A 23,397-nucleotide genomic window follows, 5' to 3' on the forward strand; every position below is an offset into this window, starting at 1 on the left:
GGACGCGGTTTGTATATTGTACTACTGTCCATTTTCTGGTTTGGATGTTGTTCTAGCTTTGTCAGGTGTTACCTCTGGAGGAAGCTGGGTGAAAGGTACACAGGACTTTTCTGTTTTTGCAACATCTTTGAATCTATAATAATTTAAAATTAAAAAAAATCTTAAAAAGTGAAAAGAGACTTTTATAATTTGGTATTTATATAGGAACAAAAGAAAAAAGAGAGAAAAAAACAATTTAAAAAAGTGAAAAGAGGCCTTTGAACCCCAAAATTCTACTGGCAGGAAGCAGACTGAGAAAACAACTTAACTGCAAATGCACAGAAAAAGGAAGGAATGACTCAGAATGATGAATCCAAAGGGGAATCAAAATCCTAGTAGGATTTTATATAGAAATCAGCAAGTTGATTTTAGAATTCAATGGAGAGAGGTAGTCTTTTCAAAAAATCACATTAGGGCTGGGAGTGGTGGCTCACACCTGTAATCCCAGCACTTTGGGAGGCTGAGGCAGGTGATCGATCACTTGAGGGCAGGAGTTCAAGACCAGCTTGGTCAACATGGTAAAACCCTATCTCTACTAAAAATACAAAAAGTAGCCAGCTGTCTTGGCCCACATCTGTAATCCCAGCTGCTTGGGAGGCTGATACAGGAGCATCGCTTAAACCCAGGAGGTAGAGGTTGCAGTGGGCTGAGAGCATAACACTCCAGCCTCGGCAACAAAGACTCTGTCTCAAAACAAAACAAAATCCTGTTGGAGTAATAGGATAGGTATAAGCAAAAGAAGAACCTTAATCCATACCTTAGACTATATACAAAAGTTCACTTAAAAAAGGTCAAATAACTAAATTTAAAAACCTACAACCATAAAACATATAAAATAAAATATAGGAGTAAGCCTCTGTGACTTCAGGCTAGGCAAATATTTCTTAGATATGACACCAAAAGCATAGCCCACTTTAAAAGGTGATAGATTGGACTTCATCAAAATTAAGAATCTGTTCTTCAAGAGACAGTTAAGAAAATGAAAAGATAAACCACAGGCTAGTGGAAAATACTTGCAAATCATATATATAATAAAGAGATCCAGAATTAGTAAAACAAACAAACAAACTCTCAATGCAATTATAATTAGAAGAAACAACTTAAAATGGGCAAAAGACTTGAACAAAAACTTTATCAAAAAAACACAGATGGAAAATAAATACATGAAAATACGTTCAACATTATTAGTCATTAGGGAAATGCAAACTAACACTGCCATAAGATATGATGACATACCCACTAGGGCGGCTAAGAACAAAACAAAACAAACAAAAATCGAATAATACCAAATACTGCCAAGAATGTGAGTCAACTAGACCTTGAATATATTGTAGGTGGGAATATGAAATGGTACAGCCACTTTGGATACCTCTGGCAGTATCTTCTAAAGTTAAACATATAATTACCATATGATCCAGTAATCTCACTCCTAAGTACGTATCCAAGTGAAATAAAAACTTGTATTTCCACAAAAACCTGTATACACATGTATTTGGTAACTTTATTCATAATCACTGAAAACCCGAAACTAGTGCCAATGTCCTTTATTGATTGTATATACAAGCTGTGGCATATTTATAGAATGAAATACTACTCAACAATGAAAAAAAAAAACAAATTATTGACACGCCCAACATGTGCAAATCTCAAGTGAAAGAAATCCAGATTCAAAGGGCTGCATACTATATGATTCCACCTATACGGTGTTTTGAAAAAGGCAAAGCTATAGAGACTGAAAACACACATCAGTTTGCTGCCAGGGCTGGGAGTGGGAAGAGTTAACCACAAAGAAGTGGCTTGAGGGAACTTAGGTGGGTTATAAAGCCGTTCCGTATATTGATTGTGGTGTTCTACACTAGTATGCATTTGTCAAAACTTAAAGAACTGTATACTGAAAAAGGTAAATTTTACTATATGTAAAATATACCCCAGGAAACCTGACTAAAGAAATTAAAGCACTGTGAGAGGAAACAAAACAAAAAAGTGGAATCTCCCACTCATTAAGGTGTGACTATCAAAGAAACAGAAAATATCAAGTGTTGGCAGGGACATAGAGAAACTGGAATCCTTGTACATGGCTGGTGGGGATGTGAAATGATATAGGCACTTCGAAAAACAGTATGGTGGTTTCTCAGAATATTAAAAAGAGAATTGCCATATGATTCAGCGGTTCCACAGTTCCACTTCTAGGTATATACCCAAAAGTTGAAAGCAAGGCCTTGAAGAGATATTTGTATATCCTTACTCACAGCAGCATTATTCACAATAGCTAACAGGTGGAAAGAACTCAAATGTCCATTGAGAAATGAACAGACAAAGAAAATGCCTATGCATACATGGAATCAATGGAATATTATTCAGCCTTAAAAGAGAAGGAAATTTTTTTTTTTTCTTTTTTTTTGAGACGGGGTTTCGCTCTTTCACCCAGGCTGGAATGAAGTGGTGTAATCTCAGCTCACTGGAACCCTGACCCTCTGGATTCAAGTGATTCTCCTGCCTCAGCCTCCCAAGTAGCTGGGATTTTAGGCGCCCGCCACCATGCCTGGCCAATTTTGGTACTTTTAGTAGAGACAGGGTTTCACCATGTTGGCCAGGCTGATCTCAAACTCCTGATTGCGTCATTGCACTCCAGCCAGAGCAACAAGAGCGAAATTCCCTCTCAAAAAACAAACAAACAACAACAACAACAAAAAAAAAAAAAAAAAAAAAAAAAACCTTTCTGGGCACCTGTTATCCACCAGGCACTGTTCCGGGATCTGGGGGCTTATCAATGAATAAAACAGATACAAATCCCTGGCCTTGAGGAGTCTACATTCTAGAAGTACCTCTCCCCTTGGCCTGTAAACCTAGAGGCATGCTCTGTCTGTAATGTTGCTGTCCCTCAGTGCCTAGCACCCAGTGATTCCCCAGCCCTCAGAGCTTGGGGGCTGAGTGGCAGGTATAGGTGATTCTGATGCAGGCTGCCAGGTGCCAGGGTCTCAGAGCAGCCATTGTTCAGTGAAGTCCAGTTGATCAGAGCTGAAAGTGTGTGCAAGGAGAGGGATGTCTGAGCAGGAAGAGCAGCCAAGGAGTATCAGGGTAGACAGGAGGGAGAGAGGGAGTACCCTCTGTCTCTTCCTTGCCAAATCACCACATTGCTTTCTTCTAGGCCACAGCAGCAGTTTAACCCCCTACCTAACCTTCACTCTAATAAGAAAGGATCTGACAGGAAAGGATTTTTATATGTGAGAAGCTGTCCCACAGCCTAGGGTTGGCTCCTCACCCCTCTATTCAGAGCTAAGCACACTCTGTGAATGCACATCTCTCACTGCTAGAAGTAGAATGGTGTGGAGTGGGTCCCACACTTGATTGGGTATCTGATTGGCCTGCTGAATGGGGTGATGCCCACAAAGATGTTTTTCACAAGCTCTTCATACCATTCTGATGCAGCCAGCTGGGCACCAGAGATTCAGGGCAGCCAGCGCCCGTCAAAGCCTGCTGTGATCTGCCTAACCCACCACGACTCCCTCTCTGCCTCATCTTCTCCCACCACCATTCATTCTCCTCTTTCCCTTCTTTCTCAGGTGTCTGCTCAAATCTCATCCTGTTGATGAATCTTTCCTAGACCACCTTTTTAATCTACCAAACTCTCTACCCTTGCCCTCCCTATGCCCTTGGCCCTGTTTACTGTTCTCCAGGCACTTATTTCCATCTGACGTAGGACTGGCATACTGGAGCTGACTCATAAGGGCTCACAAAAGTCTACTGTTACACTTCTAGGAATTCTGCAGGCTGCTTGTTAAGCATGACTATCATTAAAATTTAATTTCTATCAACTTCAAATTAAATAAATGATATGAAAAACAAAGGTAAAAAATGTTTAAACTTGTCATTTTCTATTTTTTTTACTACCTTTTACTATTATCTGTGTTCTTAGGATTCTTTCTGCCTATCTGTACAGTAAAAATATATCATATATAAATCATATATAGATCTGAAAAAAGACCTTCCAAAAACAACATAAAAGAGAAAACATAAGCAACTGTCCTGTCCATAGTTGTTTGATTGTAAATAACAAAAAGAATCTGAGAAATATACTTCCAGTATTCAAAAACTATGGTCCAATTCAGCAAATAGGTCAATCAAGTCATTGATAAATGAGTTAGATTTCAGTATCTCTGTTGTTTCACTTTTCCACCTTCTTACTGTTTAGTGTAAATGAAAATACCAGCATTAATGTTGGTATTATACTTCTTTATCCATCACAACCATAGGTTGGCTATAAATAGAAGGGTTAGGCAAAATCCAAGAAAAGCATACTGTAAGAAGCAACTCACTAATGGAAGTTACAAAAAAAAGAATATCATAGAATTTTATTATTTATTTCTATCAGTAAAATTTAGAATACACATACATACATTTTGCTTTAGAAAGCCCACTATTAAACATTTACAAGTACACACACTGTTTCTCCTCCAGTAGAATGTAAGCTTCAGGGCAAGAATTTCCTGTTATTTTAGCACTTAGAAAAAGCACCTGGCATATAGCAGGCAGCCAGTCAAAACAGGCAACATGACTGAATGGATGAGCATGGTTTGGGAATCATTGGTTTCATGGGTTCACTATTAGACCTTGGTTAGGTTTCCAGCCCACTATGATCTAGCTGGGCTAGAGCTAGTGGGGCCTTGAGTAAATTATTCAACCTCTTTGAACCTTGGCTTCCTCATTTAAAAAGAGGAGATAATCCTCTTACCTCACAGGGAAGTTGTGACAATGTACACAGTTGTCTGTCACCTACTGTCTGTATTTGTTTCTCACCCTCTACCCCTCACCTCTGCTATGTACACTCCTTGGAGACCCAGCCCTGCTGCTGTCACATTTCAGTGATGTCACAGCTACAGGTGGTACAGAGACAGCACCACCATTTGATGCCCAGCCTGAGTGCTGGCTGAACTGAGAGGAGCAGGGTGGGTGCCTGGCAGTGGTCTTGCTCCATTCGTCTCTGAGGTCTCAGAGCCCCAGCATGAGTCCATCAGCAAAGAAGAGGCTCAAGAGTAGCAGGGTTTCCAAGGTCAGACTTGGGACTAGACCCTGGGGAGGGGGGTGAGTCCTTAGAGGGGACCTTCACAAAGAGTCCACCATGCCAAGGACAGGGGCTTTTCAGCATGGGAGAAAAGGGAAAGGTGAAGGGTGAAGGGTGAAGGGAAGAAAATGGTCTCCCAGTTCTGTCCCCAGACCAAGATGACAAAACTCCCAGCCTAGGATTGGTCGAACCCTGCTCAGTCAAATGGAGAGGCATACGGAGGATTTCAGGAGGATTCCTCTAGTGTCTCACTCTGACATCCAGGCTGGAGTGCAGTGGCAAGATCTCAGCTGACTACAGCCTTCATCTCCTGGGTTCTAACGATTCTCCTGCCTTACCCTCCTGAGTAGCTGCGACTACAGGCATATGCCACCACACCTGGCTAATTTTTGTATTTTTTTAAATAGCGCTGAGGTTTCACCATGTTGGCCAGGCTGGTCTCGAACTCCTGACCTCAAACAATCTACCCACCTCAGCCTCCCAAAGTGCTGAGATTACAGGCATGAGGCACCATGCCTTGCTGATTCTTCTGGGGTTATGTCTCTCTCTTACCCTCTGTCCCTCAGATGCAAGATGAGAAACCACAGGACAAGACAGAGCAGTCTGTGAGCAAAGTAATTGAGAGGAACCGTCTGAGAATGGTGAGATGCCCTGTTTTGGCCCCAGCTTGGGGGAGCTCATATACTCATGCAGTGCTGCCCTGGTTGCCAGGCTGAGTGGCCACTCAGCCCACAGGAGCCAGCAGGCCAGCCCTTGGCTGAGCGGAGCCAGAGGCAGGCAGGAGAGAGGGAGGCTGTCCAGGAGAGCTGAAGCTTCTATTTACCTGGTTTCTTGACCCTGGCAGGTGTTAAAAAACTTGTCACTTTTGAAGCTACTCAAGAGCTCGAACCGCCGGATTCAACAACTGCATAACCTGGCCAAAAGATGTTGGAATTCACTGCTCAGTGTTCCAAAGATCCTCCGCATCTCCTCTGGGTAAGCATGGGCCACCGGTGGCCCCCACAATGGACCCAAATGCCGTCTTACTGGGAATAGGCATTGTGCTAAGGAATTCAGTCTCATTTTCACAACGGCTCTGTGAGAGAGGTATTTATTAACTCTATTTTACTGCTGGAGAGCTGAGGTTCGAGAGATGAAATGATTTGCCTCACTCAGTTAACTCAACTGATAGGCAGCAGAGCTAGGATTTGAAGCCATTCCTGTCTGATGTCAGAGCTGTGGCCATAATAATGGCTGTAGTCATCCAATTGTGGCCCTCACTTCACCCTGGGGCACTGAGACAGGTCACTCCTCCTCCTCCCCTTGCAAGTCAGTATAACCCAGAAAGTCACCTGCAGACTGACCCCTGAAATCTGAGGATTAATTAGTCTTGGTGAGGCTCAGTTTCTTTATGAATTTCTTTTTATTTTTTTACCATGCCTCCGAGACAGGTTCAAACTATTTCCTCATAAGTCACATGAGGATATTAAGAAAGCTAACATTGATTAGTGCCTGCTAAATGCCATCTACCGTGCTAAGCACTTAAGAAGTTTCCCATTTAGTTTATTCTTCACAGCAATCCTGTTAGGTGGACAGAATTATCCTAGTTTTATAGATGAGGAAGCAAAGGCTCTGAGAGGGTAAACATCTTGCCCAAATCACATAGGAGTAAGGGCAGAAGCAGAATCTGTGCTCTGTAAGCCATTCTGCTGCACTGCCTCCTACCTCACAGAACTGTTGTAAGGATCCTGAGTCTGGCATAGAGCAGGCGCTCAATCAGCAGAAGCCATTACTGTCATCACAGTATTGCCATTATCTGCAGCCCAAGGCCTCACGTCTCTCCACACAGTGGGCTAGGATGGTGTTGCCACTGGAGGGTTTGCAGGGGGCCCAGTCTGTTACAGGCACTCTTTGGGAAAGACTCAGCATTTAATATTTCTGCCAAGGCCACCTCTCTGGTCTCCTCTTTCTGATTTGGCTTCTAGCTGCGGACAATCAGGAAACACAGAGCTAGAAGGATCAGCCCCATCATTTTCCAAATTAAAAAATTTTTTTTGTATGGAGACAGGGTCTCACCATGTCACCCAGCCTGGTCTTGAACAGTTTTCCAACTTTATTAAAACAGTAAAACCTGTTCAAATATCTGTCCCCAAGCCCCAGTTGTGTTGCTCTGGGCAGGGGGGAGGTATCCTGCCCTCATCTTGCCCCCAGTGGGTCTCAGGTTGACATTGAGACACCTCCTCAGAACGCTAAGGTTTCTTGGAGCACAATTTAGGAAAACTACTGGACTGTTCACCCTCCCAGCTGAAGTCCAGAGAAACAGAACCCTAATCTAGTGGCAGATGATAAAGACAATATCCATTCCTAGGGGCCTTAACTCCTAGCCATGGCTTCACCTTCCCAGACTCTCACATCCCTTCTGCCAATGCTTATCACATCCCCTCACACCAGCACAAGGCCTCTGGGCAGTAGGGAAGTTTCTTGGCAGCCCCTCTAGCTTTTTTAACAGGCTCCCCTGAGCTGGCTACATAGCAACTGTCTCGGGGCAAGGCTAGGGGCCAGGACCAGGGCCTTGGTCCTGCTCTGCTGACTACCTTTCCTCTCCCTGCCAGGGAAAACAGTGCCTGCAATAAAGCGAAACAAAATAATGAAGAGTTCCAGGAGATCGAGAGTTCCAAGAAGGAGCTCAGGTCCAAGAGATTAGAGTCCACAGGGGACTCTAAGAAGAAAGAGTACAAGGAGTGGAAGCCCCAGGTGCAGTCAGGGATGAGGAACAAGGCAAAAACGTCATTGGCAGCAATGCCATGGAAAGAAAAGCAGGTAGAGCCTGAGGTTCCAGGGACACCGAGGGGTCAAGGCTTGAACCCTGGAGCCCAGGGGAGGCAACCACTCACTGAGGGCCTCCGAGTCATCGTCATTAAGCCCCAGCACCACAGAACTCCCATGGGGGATAGGAAGCAGCTGGATGTGGCCGACCAGTGGATTTGGTTTGAGGGGCTGCCCACACGAATCCACCTCCCGGCACCCCGGGTGATGTGCAGACCCTCCACCCTGCGTTGGGTCAAGCGCCGCTGCACCCGCTTCTGCTCCGCATCACTTGAAATGCCTATGTGGCGTCCATACAAGGTGGGTGTCACAACACCACTGCCAGGCCAGGTGAGATGCAAGCCCCAAGCCAGGCCCAGAGCTGGGCCCCACAGTCAAGGCTCAGGATCTGGAGTCTTGAGTGGTGTGTGGCTGGCAGTGCTGGGAGGCTGCACCTTCATGTCTAGAGGGGGAAGCCTTAGACCAACATCATGTAGCAGGCTAGTGGCTAGGCTGAGGCCTCCCAGGATACAGCTAGGGGATCTGGGGAAGGAGTGGCACTGGATTTGTGGGTACTAAAGTGAACCATCTCATTGCCTGAAGGCCTTAGCAGGGGTGGAAACTGCTGTGGCTCTGAATCTCACAGTCAGAGGCCTAAGTAAGCTGGTTTAAGGATTTCCAAATGTGGGAGGAGGGAGGTGGTCAAATAGGGCTTTGCTGCATCCCATTCCCTCTTAGACCAATTCAACTCTCCATTTATGTTTGATTTATTCATGCCTCAAATAAGATTTACTGTGAACACGCTAAGCATGGTGGCTCATGCCTGTAATCCCAGCACCTTGGGAGGTCAAGGCAGGAAGACTGCTTGAGGCCAGCAGTTCAAGACCAGCCTGGGCAACTACTGTGACACAGTCTCTACAAAAAAATTTAAAAATTAGTCCGATGTGGTCGCTCGCACTTGTAGTGTCAGCTACTTGGGAGGCTGAGGTCAGAGGATCGCTTGAGCCCAGGAGGTCGAGGCTGCAGTGAGCTGTGACTTTGCCACTGCACTCTACCCTGGGCAACAGAGCGAGGCCCTGTCTAAAAAAAAAAGAGACTTACTTTGACCAGAAAGTTCCTTAGCAAAACAAGAAGAAATACTCCAGCCCTTTCGTGGGAGAATTAAAATCCCATGAAAGGAAAGGGGTGAGTGCCCACTGCATCTAGTTTAAAGGAAGGCTTTCCCTTTTTAGCAAAGCCATTTCCGACCCACTTCCACAGAACCCTTGTCCCTGCGGCCGCTCCCCAAACGACCAGCGCCCCCTGGGGACAGCCTTAGCGCCTAACATCGAGGTCTCTGCTGGCAGGTGATATGACCTGGATGGGAGCCAGAGGTGCGAATAGAGGGTGGAGATCGCACAATCAGCTGAAGGGGAAGGATGAGTGGGGAAATTCACGAGTCTACAAATAAAATCTTCCATATGGCACCTAAGACTAATACTGCTTACTCTGCTTGCTTGTCTGGGGCTGGGAAGGATGAAGGAAACAGGCCTTCGGTAGAGGTGGAAGAGAGCCTGTGTCACGGCTTCGGGCTTCCCCCACCCTTACCCCGAGGCACCTAAACTCAGTCTAGACCCAAAGAAGCCAAGGAGCTGCACCCCTCCCCCACCTCCGCGAGCTGGTCTCCTGAGTGGCGCGCTCTATGAAGTCAGCTCCTGTGCTTCCTGGGTATGAGGTGCCTCACAATCGCCCCGTGAGCCCACAAGAGGAAACCGCGGTGGTGGGGCAGAAAGTAACTTGTCCAGATTCATTCAGCTAGAAAGCGGCAAGAGCAAGGGCTCTAAACTAGGTCTCCTGGTTGCTCCCCATTCCATTGTCCCAAGAAAGGGAAAAGGCGAAATGCGAGCCTACTCAGAAGCCGCGAGGCAGGTGGAGTAGCCCCAGCACCCTGTGGGTCATGCGCATGCACTGCGACCTGATTGTCAAAAACTGACGGTCAAAAACTGATTGCATTGCAGCTGGTGTCAAAAAGTGGATGTCAAAGTGGACGTCAGCTGCACCTCCAAATGTGTCCTGCCTTGGTCACAGATCACAGAAGGCACTGGGTCAGGCGGGGGAGATGGTACTGCATCCCTGCTGCTCCAGTGTGACATGGCAGGCCCACCCTCAATCCAAAGCTTCAACCTCAAGCCCTGGTCGACTCCATCTGGCCGGGGTCATCCTCTGTCAGGACCCTAACCACGTCGTGGGGAGAGGAAAGCCCGAGGGAGCCGAGTTTTCTTGGGATCAAGACCTCCATATTCCCCGGAAGCAGGCTAAGTGGGGTGGGCGCCCTCGGGAGAGCAGTGGAGCCACTGAGGGAAGCAGAGCTCTCCAGGGTTGGGGGTCAGAGCAGCGATGAAGATAGAGATTCAGTTTGGGAGAGAGGGAGAACGATTGGATGGACTCCGCCCCTACCCCGCCTACTCGCACGCTCCTCCCCACCCCTCCACTGGGCACCAAGACTGGGCATCAGAAGCCGCTGGGACCAGCCTGGGCGGAGCCACGGCGTGGGGACTGCTTAGCACCGCATAGCGGTTGCTCTCAAGAAGGCTGGGTACCCCTGCAGCCCGCTCCCGAGGTCCCCTTTCCAGCGCAATCTTCCTGGAGCTCACCTACGTTGTCTAGCTCCGCCCCCACCATCCCCCCACTTCCCACGCAGCATCCACCCCAATAACCTCCACTTCCAGCGGTCTTCCCACCCCGCTTGCACTCCAGCCCATTTCCTGAACAGTATCCATTGCGGTTCCCTTGCTGGGTTTCTTCAATTCCATCAACTTTTGAAAATAATATCTACGGCCAGGCATGGTGGCTCATGCCTGTAATCTCAGCACTTTAGGTGGATCACGAGGTCAGGAGATTGAGACCATCCTGGTCAACATGATGAAACCCCATCTCTACCAAAAATACAAAAATTAGCCTGGTGGGCATAGTGGCTTAGGCCTGTAGTCCCAGCTTCTCAGGCGGCTGAGGCAGGAGAATCCCTTGAACTCAGGAGGCGGAGGCTGCAGTGAGCCAAGATTGTGGCACTGCACTCCAGCCTGGGCTACAGAGCAAGTCTCCGTCTCAAAAAAAAGAAAAAAAAAGGAAAATAATCTACTCACTCTTCCATTCCATCAACCTTTGCGTGAACTTCTGTCCTGAGCGCGCTATCAGCAGGCAGTCAAGACAGTGCCCTCCCAACTAGAGAATCTGACCCTTTCTGGGGAGCCCCCTTGCACTAGCCTTCATGGGAGTCTGCCCAGGGAGCCCCAAGTGGAGGCTGGGTTGGGGTGGGCCTGGGTGAGACTGGCAACTTCCACTTTACTCCAGAGAGTTGGAGTTGGGCCCCAGTTGCCCACTGGGAATGCCATCAAGTAGAGGGGAGGGCTGTGTGTGAAGACAGGGACCCGGCATGGCCACGGCAGCAAGGTGCAGGCCTGGGAGTGAGTGAGTCCCAGCAGTACACTCCTTCCACCTCTATCACCTGCCCAAGCACTTAGTTAGGCCTTTGGCCACTCACCTCCCGCAATTTCACAACTGGGGTCTCCCCACTACCACTCTCCTTTTGTTTAATGACTTCAATCCAAGGCTCCTCTTCTGGGCCCAGTAACACTGATTTGGGGAGGATGCCACCCCAGATATGGCTGCCTAACAGTTAACTGGGAAAAAATTAGTGTTTGAATCTGATTTTATATTGAGTGACTTTTCTGAAGTCACATGATCTCTCTGAGCCTATTTCATGTTTATTAAATAGTGATACTGATGTCTGGTTCAGGGGGTTTTAAGCGAATCAAGCTTGATGTAGGAGAAGCCAGTTTGTGCGGCAGTGAACAAATGTTTGGCCTTTTCCCACGCCACCCACCCGGGCCTTTGCCATTATAATAAAACCCTGTGGCTAGTCCTGGCTCCATTTCTCACTTATCAGCAGCTACCTCACTACCCACCTTGAAGGCACTAGCTGCTTTTTGACAAGCCAAATGTATGTTTATATTCACAACCTTTTACTAATACGGCATCTAGATCCCCAAGAGTGTCCCTCTCACAATTGTCTGGATCACACATGAACATAACTGGATGGTGAAAAGAGGATGAGGCTTTTGAGGCAGACAGGCCTAGCTTCTTGTCAACTCTGTAGTGGGGAAAAAGTTTACCCCCCGTCTCTTTGTCTGCAAAATGGGGGAAATAGTGGTGCTTACCTTATAGGACTAAGTAAGAAGACACATAAATCACTTTGCAGTACCTAGCAGACAGGAACTCAATACTTGGTAGTGGTACCTAGAGGACTGGCAAGCCTATCCCCCAACTAACATTTGAAAACACAAGGCTCAGAAGGAAGGTGCCTCTTCTTCTGTAAAATGGATAGGGGGGCAGCGGTAGCCTAATAATTGCCTAGAATTATGGATCACTTCCTACGTGCCAGGTGCTGTGCTAGTGCTTTACATGTGACATTTCATTGCATCTTCACAATAAAACCAAGGAAGGAACACTTTTTTCATTTTATGGAATTAAGTGTTGCCCCACCAGGAAAAAAAAAAAAAAAAAATCCAGGGACGTATGTATCATATGACCTTCATTTTACATATGAGGAAACCTAGGTAGGGGAGATTACAGAGCTTACCCAAGATCTTACAGCTAGTAATGGGACTCCTGGACTTTCCACTCCACTGCAGCTCTCTAAAGCCTTCCAGAATTGGACCCCTATGACTGTGACTTGCCCAGGTAGTGGTAGAGCAGGGATTCAAACCCTCAGTTCCCTCTATTTCCTCCTGCCTCAATGCTGTTTCTACCACCCTTTATTACTTTCCAACAAAAAACCTTAAGACAGTGGTTTTTCATCTCTCCACAGAGGAGTTCTCCTATACCTTGATTCTACTATCCCTATTCCTCCTGCCCTAGGTTCCCAGAGGCCCTGCTTCTGAGACTGTGTGGTCCCCGGGCTGCCAGTACAAGGAGGTGTTCCACACCTGTGCACTGCCTGCCTTCTGGGACTGGCAGAAGGAAGCTACTCGGACCTGGGAGTTGCTGAGGAAGGAGTCCAAGGGGATTCCTGTCCAGGGGAGCCTGTGTGAGCTGTGTACCCTCCAGGATGTTGAGGGTCCTGGAGCTTCCGATTCTACCCCCTGATGTCTGCTGGCTGCCATCTTGGCTCCCATTTGGCACTCCCATATGTACAGGGCTGCCTAGAGTGAGGGGTTAGAAGTACCCTCTGAGCCAGACATCTCTCTCCTTTCCTGTCCTCCTTTCAGAGTTATAAACTATTCTGAGCACGAGCTATGCAGGAGTCTCCACTTCTGTCTCTGAATGGTCCGAGTTCAGGTGGTGGGTGGGATAAAGGGAGGTCAACTTCAGACACCTGGATAGTTAAGGGATATGCCAACTCAGCAGAGGGCTAGAAGTAGCTCTCTTACCTAGGTACCATCCTTTATCCTTTGGAAATAGATTTCCCATATTCCTAAGATCAATTGAAAATCTCTGGTCAACGCCAGGCACAGTGGCTCATGTCTGTAATCCCAGCACTTTGGGAGGCTAAGGTGGGTGGATCACTTGAGAGGCAAGGACTTTGAGAGCAGCCTGGCTAACATAATGAAACCCCATCTCTATGCAAGATACAAAAATTAGCCAAGAACGGTGCTGCGTGCCCGTAATTCCAGCTACTTGGGAGGCTGAAGTATGAGAATTACTTTAATCCATGAGGCAGAGGTTGTAGTGAGCCGAGATCCGGCCACTGCACTCCAGTCTGGGTGATGAAGTTGGAGAGAAACACAGTCTCAAAAAAAAGAAAAAAAAGGCCAGTTGGGCTTCATGGCTCACACGTGTTATCCCAGCACTTCGGGAGACCAAGGCAGGCGGATCGCTTGAGCCCAGGAGTTCGAAACCAGCCTGGGAAAAGTGACAAAGCCTGCCCTATCTCTAAAAAAAAAAAAAAAAAAAAAAAAAAAAAAAAATTAGCCAGGCATGGTAACGTGTGTATAGTTCCAGCTACTGGGGGGTGCTGGGGCAGGAAGATCACTTGAGCCTGGAGGTTGAGGCTATGGCAAGCCAAGATCACACCACTGCACTCCAGCCTGGGTGACAAAGTGAGACCCTGTCTCAAAAAAAAAAAAAAAAAGAAAAAGAAATCTCTGGCTATATTTAATGTACTGCATATCAGCTTTTCTTAGAAAGCTAGTAATGTTTATAATCTACTGTTCATCCTTGGTATTTAAAACAATACGGCAGGACAAGAAGATATGATTATAAGGTGATAAAGACTATTTAACCAGACTGTTTAACCAGTCAGAACTTATACATCCCTAACTCTTGACCTCTCCAAAATAAGCTTATTAATATCACTACCAGAGCCCAAATCCTGCCTCTGCCAGCTCCTAAAAAGTCACCTTGGGTAAGTTCCTTACAGTTCCTTTATCTGTAAGATATAGATGATGTTACTCCTTACTTCAGAGGGTTCTTGTGAAGATTGAGAAAAGAGACATAAAGCACTCAGCCCACACTGCTGGTCACCTCCTAAGCACTCAATATATGTTATATATTAATAAACTGACAAGCATGTCACTGCCATTGCCCTGCCCTCTCTGGAGCTCAACTCTAAAAACTGCTCTTATTGTTACTTTAGAAATTATAAGAATCTCACTAAGGTCAAATATTTTTGATCCCCACCTATCATGCAACTCAGTCTCCACATTGCTGAAAAAAAGTTTGGATTGTGTGACTTTTGGCCCTTTCTAAAACTCAAATTAACACTCAAGGGACAGAGATTTGTCATCACAGAAGATATGCAGAAAAATAGGCACAAGACCTTGAAGTGAATCCAGAAGAGGTGCTCCAACCACGGATGGAGTAACTACCACCACAGCTGGTCAAGGGTGACAGCAGCCACATGATGTGTGTTCTTTCAAAGTCAGTCATGTGCCTGTAGAGTTTGTGGTGTCTGGAGGGAAATCGATCCATCCAGGGAAGGTCATCCCAGCTGGTCTTACCTCCTAGACCCTGCAGCCAGGATTACTGTGCTCCATTAACAAACTGCTTCCTTCCAACAAGGCACCATGAGTTACTGAGGTGCCTTACCCTAGAACATTCCCAGTCTCTTCCCAGGCATGTTTACCCCTAAACCTTCATCCTGTTGGCATCAACTCCCTACTCTGTAGGGCTGAGAGCCAGGAGGTCAGATGGGCTTCTCAGGGAGACAGCAAAACTCATCTGTGCTACCATAACACTGAGAGCTGAAAACTGACAGCTTCCTTGGGAAGGTTCTAAAGAACCCAAAGAGGAATAGTGAAGGTTTCAATGCGGAAGTGGGTCTAGATTGTGCGCTCCATTGAACATGTTCAGAAACCACTAGCAAGTGAGAAAGGGAACCCAAGAACCATGTGGTTCATTTGAGGCATAATAAGGGAGGCTGCAAGTGGAGAAGACAGGATGCAAGAGTTCCCTGCACTGAGTATTTTAACCGAATGGAGGAATGGCTCTGGGGTCCAGGTAAGGGAGAAGGTGCCCTAATCATTCTTTCAAGTTCCCTTGCCTGAATGCACTGATATCTCTCAATCTCAACCGTGGCATTACAAAGCAAATACAGGCAGAACTGTGGAAAATACTGTATTTAAATACACAGGAACGAAAGCTGCAAGCCCCTCACAGAGGAAATTCCACCCCAAAGAAAAATCTTAGCAGCAAATTCCCATCTACCTCAGCACTATCAGCACAGCCTAGGCCAGAAGGTTGGGCTTCTTGTCTCCGGGAACCCATCATTCCCTTCCCGCCATAGAATTCTAAATAAGGCAGGGAAAAGAACTGGAGTCCAGTGGGAGCTGGGTGCCTGGTCATTCCTAGAAGACAGGTAGTGTCTTTATGATGAAGGTTAGACTTTGAGCGATGCTGGGATTCTTCTCTGGGTCCTATGGCCTGCTATGTTGAGAGCTGGCAGCAGGATGGGGACCTGGTAGAAGGAACTGGAAGAAAGTCATAGGTTCTTGGGTACATGCACACGTGCGCATAACAGGGCACGGGTTGTGCATTTTCCTTGTGCTTAATGCCTCCATCTGTCATCCCCTCCCTGACAGCAGCCTAATACTTTACACCTACATTTCTTTCTGTGGCTCTGGATCCGGAAACCAAGTGTTTCTCCAAACAGAACTGCTGTGATTCGGCAGCACTGCAAAGGTAACAGCTGTCCCGTGGAGGTAAGACAGATAACTAAAGAAGTGGTTTGCTCCAATCAGATATCCTTGATTTCTTTTCTCTCTTAAAACAACAGGCTGGTGACAGGTATTGTGGCTCAAGAGTGGCATGGTTCCAATTCTGTTAATACCCTCAAAGAGGTCCCCTTCCTGACCTCTCAGATACCAAGGCTTCAGCAGACAGAGGCCATTCTTGCAGCTGTCATGCTGACTGCTACCTGCCTTCTTTGACAGGCCCTCACTATCTCTCCAACACCAACAGAGACTTCACATTTCCAGGGTTCCTCTCAGATCTGGGCTGAACCTCATCTGGAGGGTCTGAGCAGCCCAAGGTGTTGAGCGGCCCAAGTGCCCGCAGGATGTCCAAAGGGCCCGATTCTAGACATTGGATTTAGGGGCTGAGTTGAGGGGGATCTCCTTGAGCTCCGTCCGCATGCACAGGTACTCCCCGATGACAGCCATGAGTGCAATGCACACGGCTTGGACCAGCCACCAGGTCAGCGCCGAGGGGAAACGGGAGCTGTAGAACCAGCAGCCCAGGAGGTGAAAGAAATGGACAGTGACAGTGAAATCCAGACACTGCTTCCCTCGCCGGATGAAGTGCAGCAGGCCCAGGGCACTGTGGGGAGAGGACAGCAGTGAGTTGTCACTGGGTTGTCCTGGCCTTAGGTTATTTGGGAGGGTGGGGACAATTAGGATGGCAGCACAGTGGTCAGAAGTGACAAGATAAGTGTGAAGCAAGGGTTATATCAGATGCCTAGAAGAACCTGGCGGGTAATGTTGAGAGTGAAGCTGACTGAGCATAAGCTTGATGATTGAAGGCAATTGTCACTAGGGGATCCTAGGAATTGGTGGGAATTGTGACACCCTGAAGCACACATGTCTAGCTAAAGTGGGGGCAGTAGCTACTTGCATCTAGGCAAATCTTGTCATGCTAGAAGGTTGGCCTAGAATCAATCAGTCATTCCATTAGTCAAGAGAAGCCAGAAATCTGGATTTTTATATAAAATAGCCTGATTTTCAACTAAGTGAAAAAAAATGTTTTAAACACCATGTGTGGGCTGGCATCTATGTAAGCCAAACGAAACCTATCTGGAAGACAAATTTAGGTCAAAGTCAGCCCATCAGTTTTCAATCTCCAGTATAAGGACAAGAATCATAATAATGTGCAAGATATTGTTCTAAGTCCTTCTTGTGAATTAACTTATTTAATCCTTACAACTATGAGGCAGGTAATATTAGTAGCCCCATTTTACTGATGAGGAAACTGTGGTAGATTAACTTGCCCAAAGTCACTAGACTAGTGGTAAAGCTGAGGTTCAAAGCAAATGAGTCTGCCTCAGCGTCTGAGACCTTGATCACTATGCTAAACTGCCTCTTAAGAGACAGGCAATGGTTACCTGTGACCTTAGACATCACCCAGTCCAACCCCTCATGGACAAAAGAGGAGCCTGAGGCCCATGGCAAGGAACTTGGCCAATGGCACACAAACCAAGGACGGGACCCAGTTCTTCTGCCTCTCAGTGGAATCCCTTCCTCACCTCACTCCACATCGGGGAAGCAATCTGAGATGGAAGTTGTCTTGCAGGCAGCACAAACATAGTGACATAAGAGCTTTCCAGATAAGTCAAAATAGCAATGGAAAAAGACTCATGATAAAGCCGGTCCCAGAACTGGCCTCTGTCACCCACTTTACTTCACAACTCCCCAGAAACAAGTGCCAGCCTGTCTCATGTCCAAACTTAGGAAGTTAGTCCCAGCGCTAAGTACCCAAAAGCTGGATAGCAAAACTGGTGATACTCACCAGGTGAGGGCGTTGAGGACGAAGGACATCATGGAGAGCCGGCCTGGAGGGGTGGAAAAGCCCAGGATCTGAGGGAGAATCACAAATGGAAATATGCTGGAGAAGTGACTTGGCAGAGCCCAGGCTCCAGGATCTTAGCAAACCTCCTAAGAAACCAGCATTCTTCCCAGAACACAGAAGATAATACCTCCCTTCATCTGTACGGCAGCCTATTTCCAACTAGGTGCTTTCATAGACATCCATTATGGAATTTCATTTGTTTCTCACAGCAGGTGGAAAGGGATTATTATTCTCATTTTACAAAGGTGGACGTAAAAGCTAAGACAAGTTAAGATGCCCAAAACACCAAGAGTAAAGTCTAGAAGAGCATTCAGCTGACTATGGCTCCATAGGCCAGGTATCTGCTCCTGTACATAAAGTTTTATTGAAACACAGCCATACCTATTCACTTACATATTTATCTATAGCAGTTTCTACGCTACAATGGCAGAGCTGAGTAATCCGTGACCTAAAATCCTTACTACTTTACCCTCTAAGGAAAGGTTTGCTGATCCCTCGTCTAGAACTCAGGTTGTGTGCATCAGATGGCTCTTCAACAAAGCCCAGCATTCCCACAGCTCTTCCCAGGAGGATGGCAGCTCCTCAGAGATCACGACTAGGCACACAGTGGGTGTGCAACCTCCACTATCTAACACATTATCAAATGCCAAACATCCGCACCACACTTTCAGCTGACAAAGAAAGGTCTTTTACATCCATAATCTCATATTATGCCTACAAAAACCTCACAAAGCCATTCTTCTTCTTTTTATTCTTACCTCTTTTTGGATAATAACTTGCCCAAGGGCTACATAGAGAAAAAGCAGCAGGAGCAAGGACTCCATCCCAGGTCTCCTGGCTCTAAGAATGGTGCTCATCAGCATGCACCACAGCTGCATTTTTTTTTTTTTTTTTTTTTGAGATAGAGTCTCGCTCTGTTGCCCAGGCTAGAGTGCAGTGGTGCGCTCTCAGCTCACTGCAACCTCTGCCTCCCGGGTTCAACTAATTCTCCTGCCTCAGCCTCCAAGTAGCTGGGATTACAGGAACACACAACCATGCCTGGTTAATTTTTGTATTTTTAGTAGAGATAGGGTTTCACCATGTTAGCCAGGATGGTCTCGATCTCCTGACCTCGTGATCCGTCCACCTTGGCCTCCCAAAGTGCTGGGGTTACAGGCGTGAGCCACCCAGCCCACAACTGCCTTTTAGATGCAACAACTTACAGGCCTTCTCTACATTTTACAAAGTACTTTCTTAGTCCTAAACCCCTCTGGGCCTTGTAACATTTTGTTGAGGGCGACATGGCACATGGCAGGAGTACTCTGCCCACTTTTCAGAAAAGGCTCAGAAAGGGGAAGCAACTTGTCCAAGGTCCCACAGCTAGTAGTATATGTTTAGCTAGACTGAACCCTTGCTTTTCTGAATCTAAAGCACATGCTCTTTATATTGCAATCCACCATTCTGTAACCAGTCTTATGGTTTTGAAGACAGAAAAACAAGCCCACAGAGGTGACATTTGCCCCAGGTCACACAACTAGTAAGTGGAACTTAAAGGAGGCCTGTCTGACCCCAAAGTCCAGGCAGTTTCCACTGTACCCGCATGAATGCTCTTTTATCCGCCCCTCTCCGGTGTGGCACCTGAGAACCTAGCTCAGAGAAGTTAAGTCACTTTCCCAGAGTCTCAGAACGGAAATGTATCAGAGTTGCCTGGAACGCATTTCTATCTATTGTGTTAACATCCAGGCCCTTTCCTTTGTACCAATCAGCCTCTGTTGTCATTCCAGTCTATAGATGAGGCAGCTGCGACTCAGAATGGTGAAATCCCTTTCCCAGGGCTACAGAGCAAGAAGGTGGCCTAGCCAGATCTACAGCCCAGTAATGCTGAACCACAAAGCCTTTTCGGGGAGGCCGAGACCCCACCCGCAGCAGCCCGGGGACCCTACCTCCGCGTCGAACATCTGGTCCAACGAGGGGGTGCTTCGCACTAGCCCGTCCACCAGCGCCAGCCACAGGCCCAGCGAGCCGTAATACACAGTCTGCATGAGGACGATCTGCGACAGGATCAGCAGCGGGTCCCACACGTAGCTGCGGAACTGGCCCGCCATCCCCTGCAGGGACATGAGCCGGGCCTCAGCCGGCGGCCCGTCGCCATGGCAACGCCGCCCCGCCCGGGAGGAGGGACTGGGACCGAGGGGTGAGCCCATTCCAAGACTTGGGGGGAAGGCGGGATGGACAGAACCATTCTCAGAATGAGGGGAAATCCAGCCCATTCCGGCTGCGCGGCCCCCGCCCGTACACGAGCTCCTCTGGGGTCTACTCACCAGTGACAGACAACGATCGAAGTCTCCGAGTATGGCCCGGCCTCACCGGTGGGCTACCAAAACAGCGCTGCCAGACAGGACCATGGAGGAGAGGCGCTACCGGCCTAGAGAGGCAAAACGCCAGCAACCGCAGCGGCGGGAGCGGCTGCGTAGGAAAGAAGCGTTTCCGGGGAAAACAGCGGAGGGGGCGGGGCTAAAGTCGCGCAGGCGTAGTGGGTTCAACCTTTGCCTGCACCGCGGGTGCTTGGTACCGGCAGCCAAATAGCGAACGGAGCACATGCGCAGAAAGAAGAGTGAAGACGAACGGAAATGAGAAACGAAAGCCGCAGAGCTTGCGCGCCCTCTGCAGGGAAATTTGTTTTTAAAGGAAGGCGACTAGGGGAGAGGGAAGTGGAGTGGCTTAGGACGCGGTGACGGTTTGGGAATTAACGAGGTGATAAACGATGTCTCCATTTTCAGACTAGATTCTCAATGTTTTCCCCTAGAGTCTGATAACTTGACATGAACCTGCAAGCTCCTCCACATAGGAGTTTGCCACTATTCCCGCCATACAGATAGTTAAGCTAATGGCCAGAGAAGGAAAGCAACATACTGGCTCAAAGACACAGTTAGTGGCAAAGTCAGGATGAAAATGCAGGTGTTTCCCCAAGACTCACAACATTGATTTCGCACTAATGGGTGGCAGGAAGGCTAGAACATGCACATATAAGACAGTCCCTGCGCTGAGACACAGTGGAACTATATCAGAAGGCAGAGTAGTGGGTGTTTTAAAATGTGGGTGTCCAGTGGAAAAAAGCACAGGTTGTGAAGTCGCACCTGAGGGTAAATCCTGACCCTCTCTACTGCCATGACTATTTTATTTATTTTCCAAATCCGAAGAGTGGACAGTCAGTAAATATTTGCTGAATGAGTCAAGAACAGAGAAAGCAACAGCAAATCGATGACTCAGTTATTCCTACTCCAGCGGACCAAAAGCCCTCAACTTCCTGGGTTCCCCCTCTCTAGAGTGGAAAGAAGGGAAGTAACTGGTTCTAGGAAAAGAATCTTGTGTTTTAGAGCCAGCTATGCCACCCGGTGTGACCAGCAAGCCACTTCCTTCTTTAAACCTCAGCTTCCCTGTTTATGAAATGAGAAGTTGGACATGATTAATGTTTTCCACCATTTAATCTACCTTCCAGTAATTTTTCATTAAAAAAAATTTATCAAAGAGCCTTGTAACCACCAATCAGAATTTCTGAAGAGCTTGTGATAGTCACGTTATCACCTTGAGCTGATACAATTCCAGACAAAAGTAAACAAACTTGAGACTTTATTGAGAGTGTGCGATTGTCCTTATCATTTGGAAATACCCTGAACAATTCTCTTGGACTCCAGTTTGGGAGTTATTAAGGCCCAAAGATTTCTTAGGTGCTTTCCAGCTCAATCATTCTATTAGGCACCTCTATTCAGTTCAACAAATATGTATTCAAATTCCTCTAGTTCACTGATTATGCACATGATCTAGTGTTTCTGAGAAAACATGTTTCTTAAGTGTCTACATGATCTTGTTTAATCCTCACAATCTGAAAATATAGCTATTATCCCCCTTTTTATAGGTGAGGAAACTAGGCTGGGCGGGGGGAGGTAGTGTGACTCTCTAGGTCAGAGAGCTCACAGGGAGCAGAGCTGAGATTCAAATTCAGGATATCTGACTCCAAACATCAAGATGCATATTTGTTTTGTTTTGGTTTGGTTTAGTCTGGTTCTTTGAAACGGTATCACTCCGTCACCCATCCTGGTGTGCAGTGGTGCAATCACGGCTCACTGCACTGTCAAACTCCCAGGCTCAAGCCTTGGCCTCCCGAATAGCTGGGACCACAGGCATGTGCCACCACACCTGACTTTTTCTGAAATGGAGTCTTTCTCTGTTGCGATCTTGGCTCACTGCAACCTCCGCCTCCTGGGTTCAAGTGAATCTCATGCCTCAGCCTCCTAAGTAGCTGGGATTACAGGCATGTGCCACCATGCCCAGCTAAGTTTTGTATTTTTAGTAGAGGCAGGGTTTCACCATGTTTGCCAGGCTGGGCTGAACTCCTGACCTCAAGTGATCCTCCTGCCTCAGCCTCCCAAAGTGCCGGGATTACAGGCATGAGTCACCACACCTAGCCCACACCTGGCTTTTTTGTTTTTCATTTCATTTTAGTTTTTTGTAGAGATGGGGGTCTCCCTATGTTTCCCAGGCTGATCTTGAACGCTGGGCTCAAGCAGTCCTCCCACTTTGGCCTCCCAAGAATGTTAAGATTACAGGCATAAGCCACTGTGTCCAGCCATGATGCCATTTTATAATGAAAGAAAAGACAAGAAGGGAGGAAGGGAGGGACGGAGAAGGAAATGAAGGAAGAGAGACAGTAAGATAGTCAGGTGGTGAAATAGCAGGAAGTGGAAAAGGAGCAGTGAATCTCTCTGCTCAGTTAGCCCTGGGGTGAGGGATTTGGGAGAAGTGGGAGGAAAGGCTTAGGAAAAGGGCTGCAGGAGTTGACAGTACCCAGGGCAGCTGTCTTCCTTACAGGTGCTGGAATGCGTGGCTCTTCCTGGAGTCTGCTTCCTTCATGTCACAGCTGGGCCCACTCTACCCCATCTCCTCCCAATGGGGAAGGCCCTCCCTACCCATTCTGCTGAAATGAAAAACACAGGTAGCTTTCGACATTAACGCTGGCTGGAATGTCTGATGTCATCCCTGGAGTCCGGAGCTCACCTCTGGGAAAACCCCACTGGGTGTGTAAGCTAACGACTCCTACCCTTTCCTTTTCCTTTTGCGAGTTCAGTTCTCGGATTCCCACCTTGCCAAGCTTTGGGAATGTATACCATCCTGTGTCTTAATTTGGATCCAAGAAGGAAACCAAGGGCTGGGGAAAATCATGGCAACCCCCTTGTTTAGCTTACTTGGTCCATTTTGAAATGTGACTACAAGCAGTCTACTTCTGACCACAGAGTCTGAACTACAGCCCCACTGGCTTGCTATGTGACCTTGGGCAAGTCCCCTGGTGGGTCCCAGTATCCCAAACTATCAAATGAAAGAGGGATATTGGACTCTGACTTGCATATGCTGTGATGGCCCTGTGCCTTCTGAATCACCTGAGGAACATGTTGGATATTCAGATTCCCAGTCCTTGTTTGCAGATCTAAGTCTAAATC

General features: G+C 47.2%; 2 protein-coding genes across 3 annotated transcripts; one reads left to right on the top strand and one right to left on the bottom strand.

Annotated features, from left to right (window-relative positions):
- Window positions 1-5,667: 5,667 nt before the first annotated feature.
- On the top strand, window positions 5,668-9,351 carry TP53TG5 (TP53 target 5). Its single transcript, XM_032263682.1, has 4 exons — window positions 5,668-5,742; window positions 5,946-6,076; window positions 7,693-8,210; window positions 9,232-9,351. The coding sequence occupies exons 1-4, from the start codon at window positions 5,668-5,670 to the stop codon at window positions 9,333-9,335; spliced, it is 828 nt and encodes a 275-aa protein (XP_032119573.1). The 3' UTR covers window positions 9,336-9,351.
- Window positions 9,352-14,390: 5,039 nt separating this feature from the next.
- On the bottom strand, window positions 14,391-20,505 carry SYS1 (SYS1 golgi trafficking protein). Of its 2 annotated transcripts, XM_032263675.1 has the most exons (4): window positions 20,224-20,505; window positions 19,846-20,010; window positions 17,864-17,931; window positions 16,085-16,678 (listed from the first exon to the last, which is right to left on the bottom strand). In XM_032263675.1, exons 2-4 carry the CDS (start codon window positions 20,005-20,007, stop codon window positions 16,438-16,440), a joined length of 471 nt encoding a protein of 156 aa, XP_032119566.1. In that variant the 5' UTR covers window positions 20,008-20,010; window positions 20,224-20,505; the 3' UTR covers window positions 16,085-16,437. The 2 variants fall into 2 exon arrangements, with proteins under 2 accessions (XP_032119565.1, XP_032119566.1); XM_032263674.1 differs by lacking the exon at window positions 20,224-20,505 and having other exon boundaries at window positions 14,391-16,678; window positions 19,846-20,180.
- Between the last annotated feature and the right edge of the window lie 2,892 nt (window positions 20,506-23,397).

The sequence above is a fragment of the Sapajus apella genome, unplaced genomic scaffold (genome assembly GCF_009761245.1).
Source record: "Sapajus apella isolate SASKATOON/1434 unplaced genomic scaffold, GSC_monkey_1.0 scaffold137, whole genome shotgun sequence".
In the NCBI taxonomy this organism is placed as follows: Eukaryota; Metazoa; Chordata; class Mammalia; order Primates; family Cebidae; genus Sapajus; species Sapajus apella.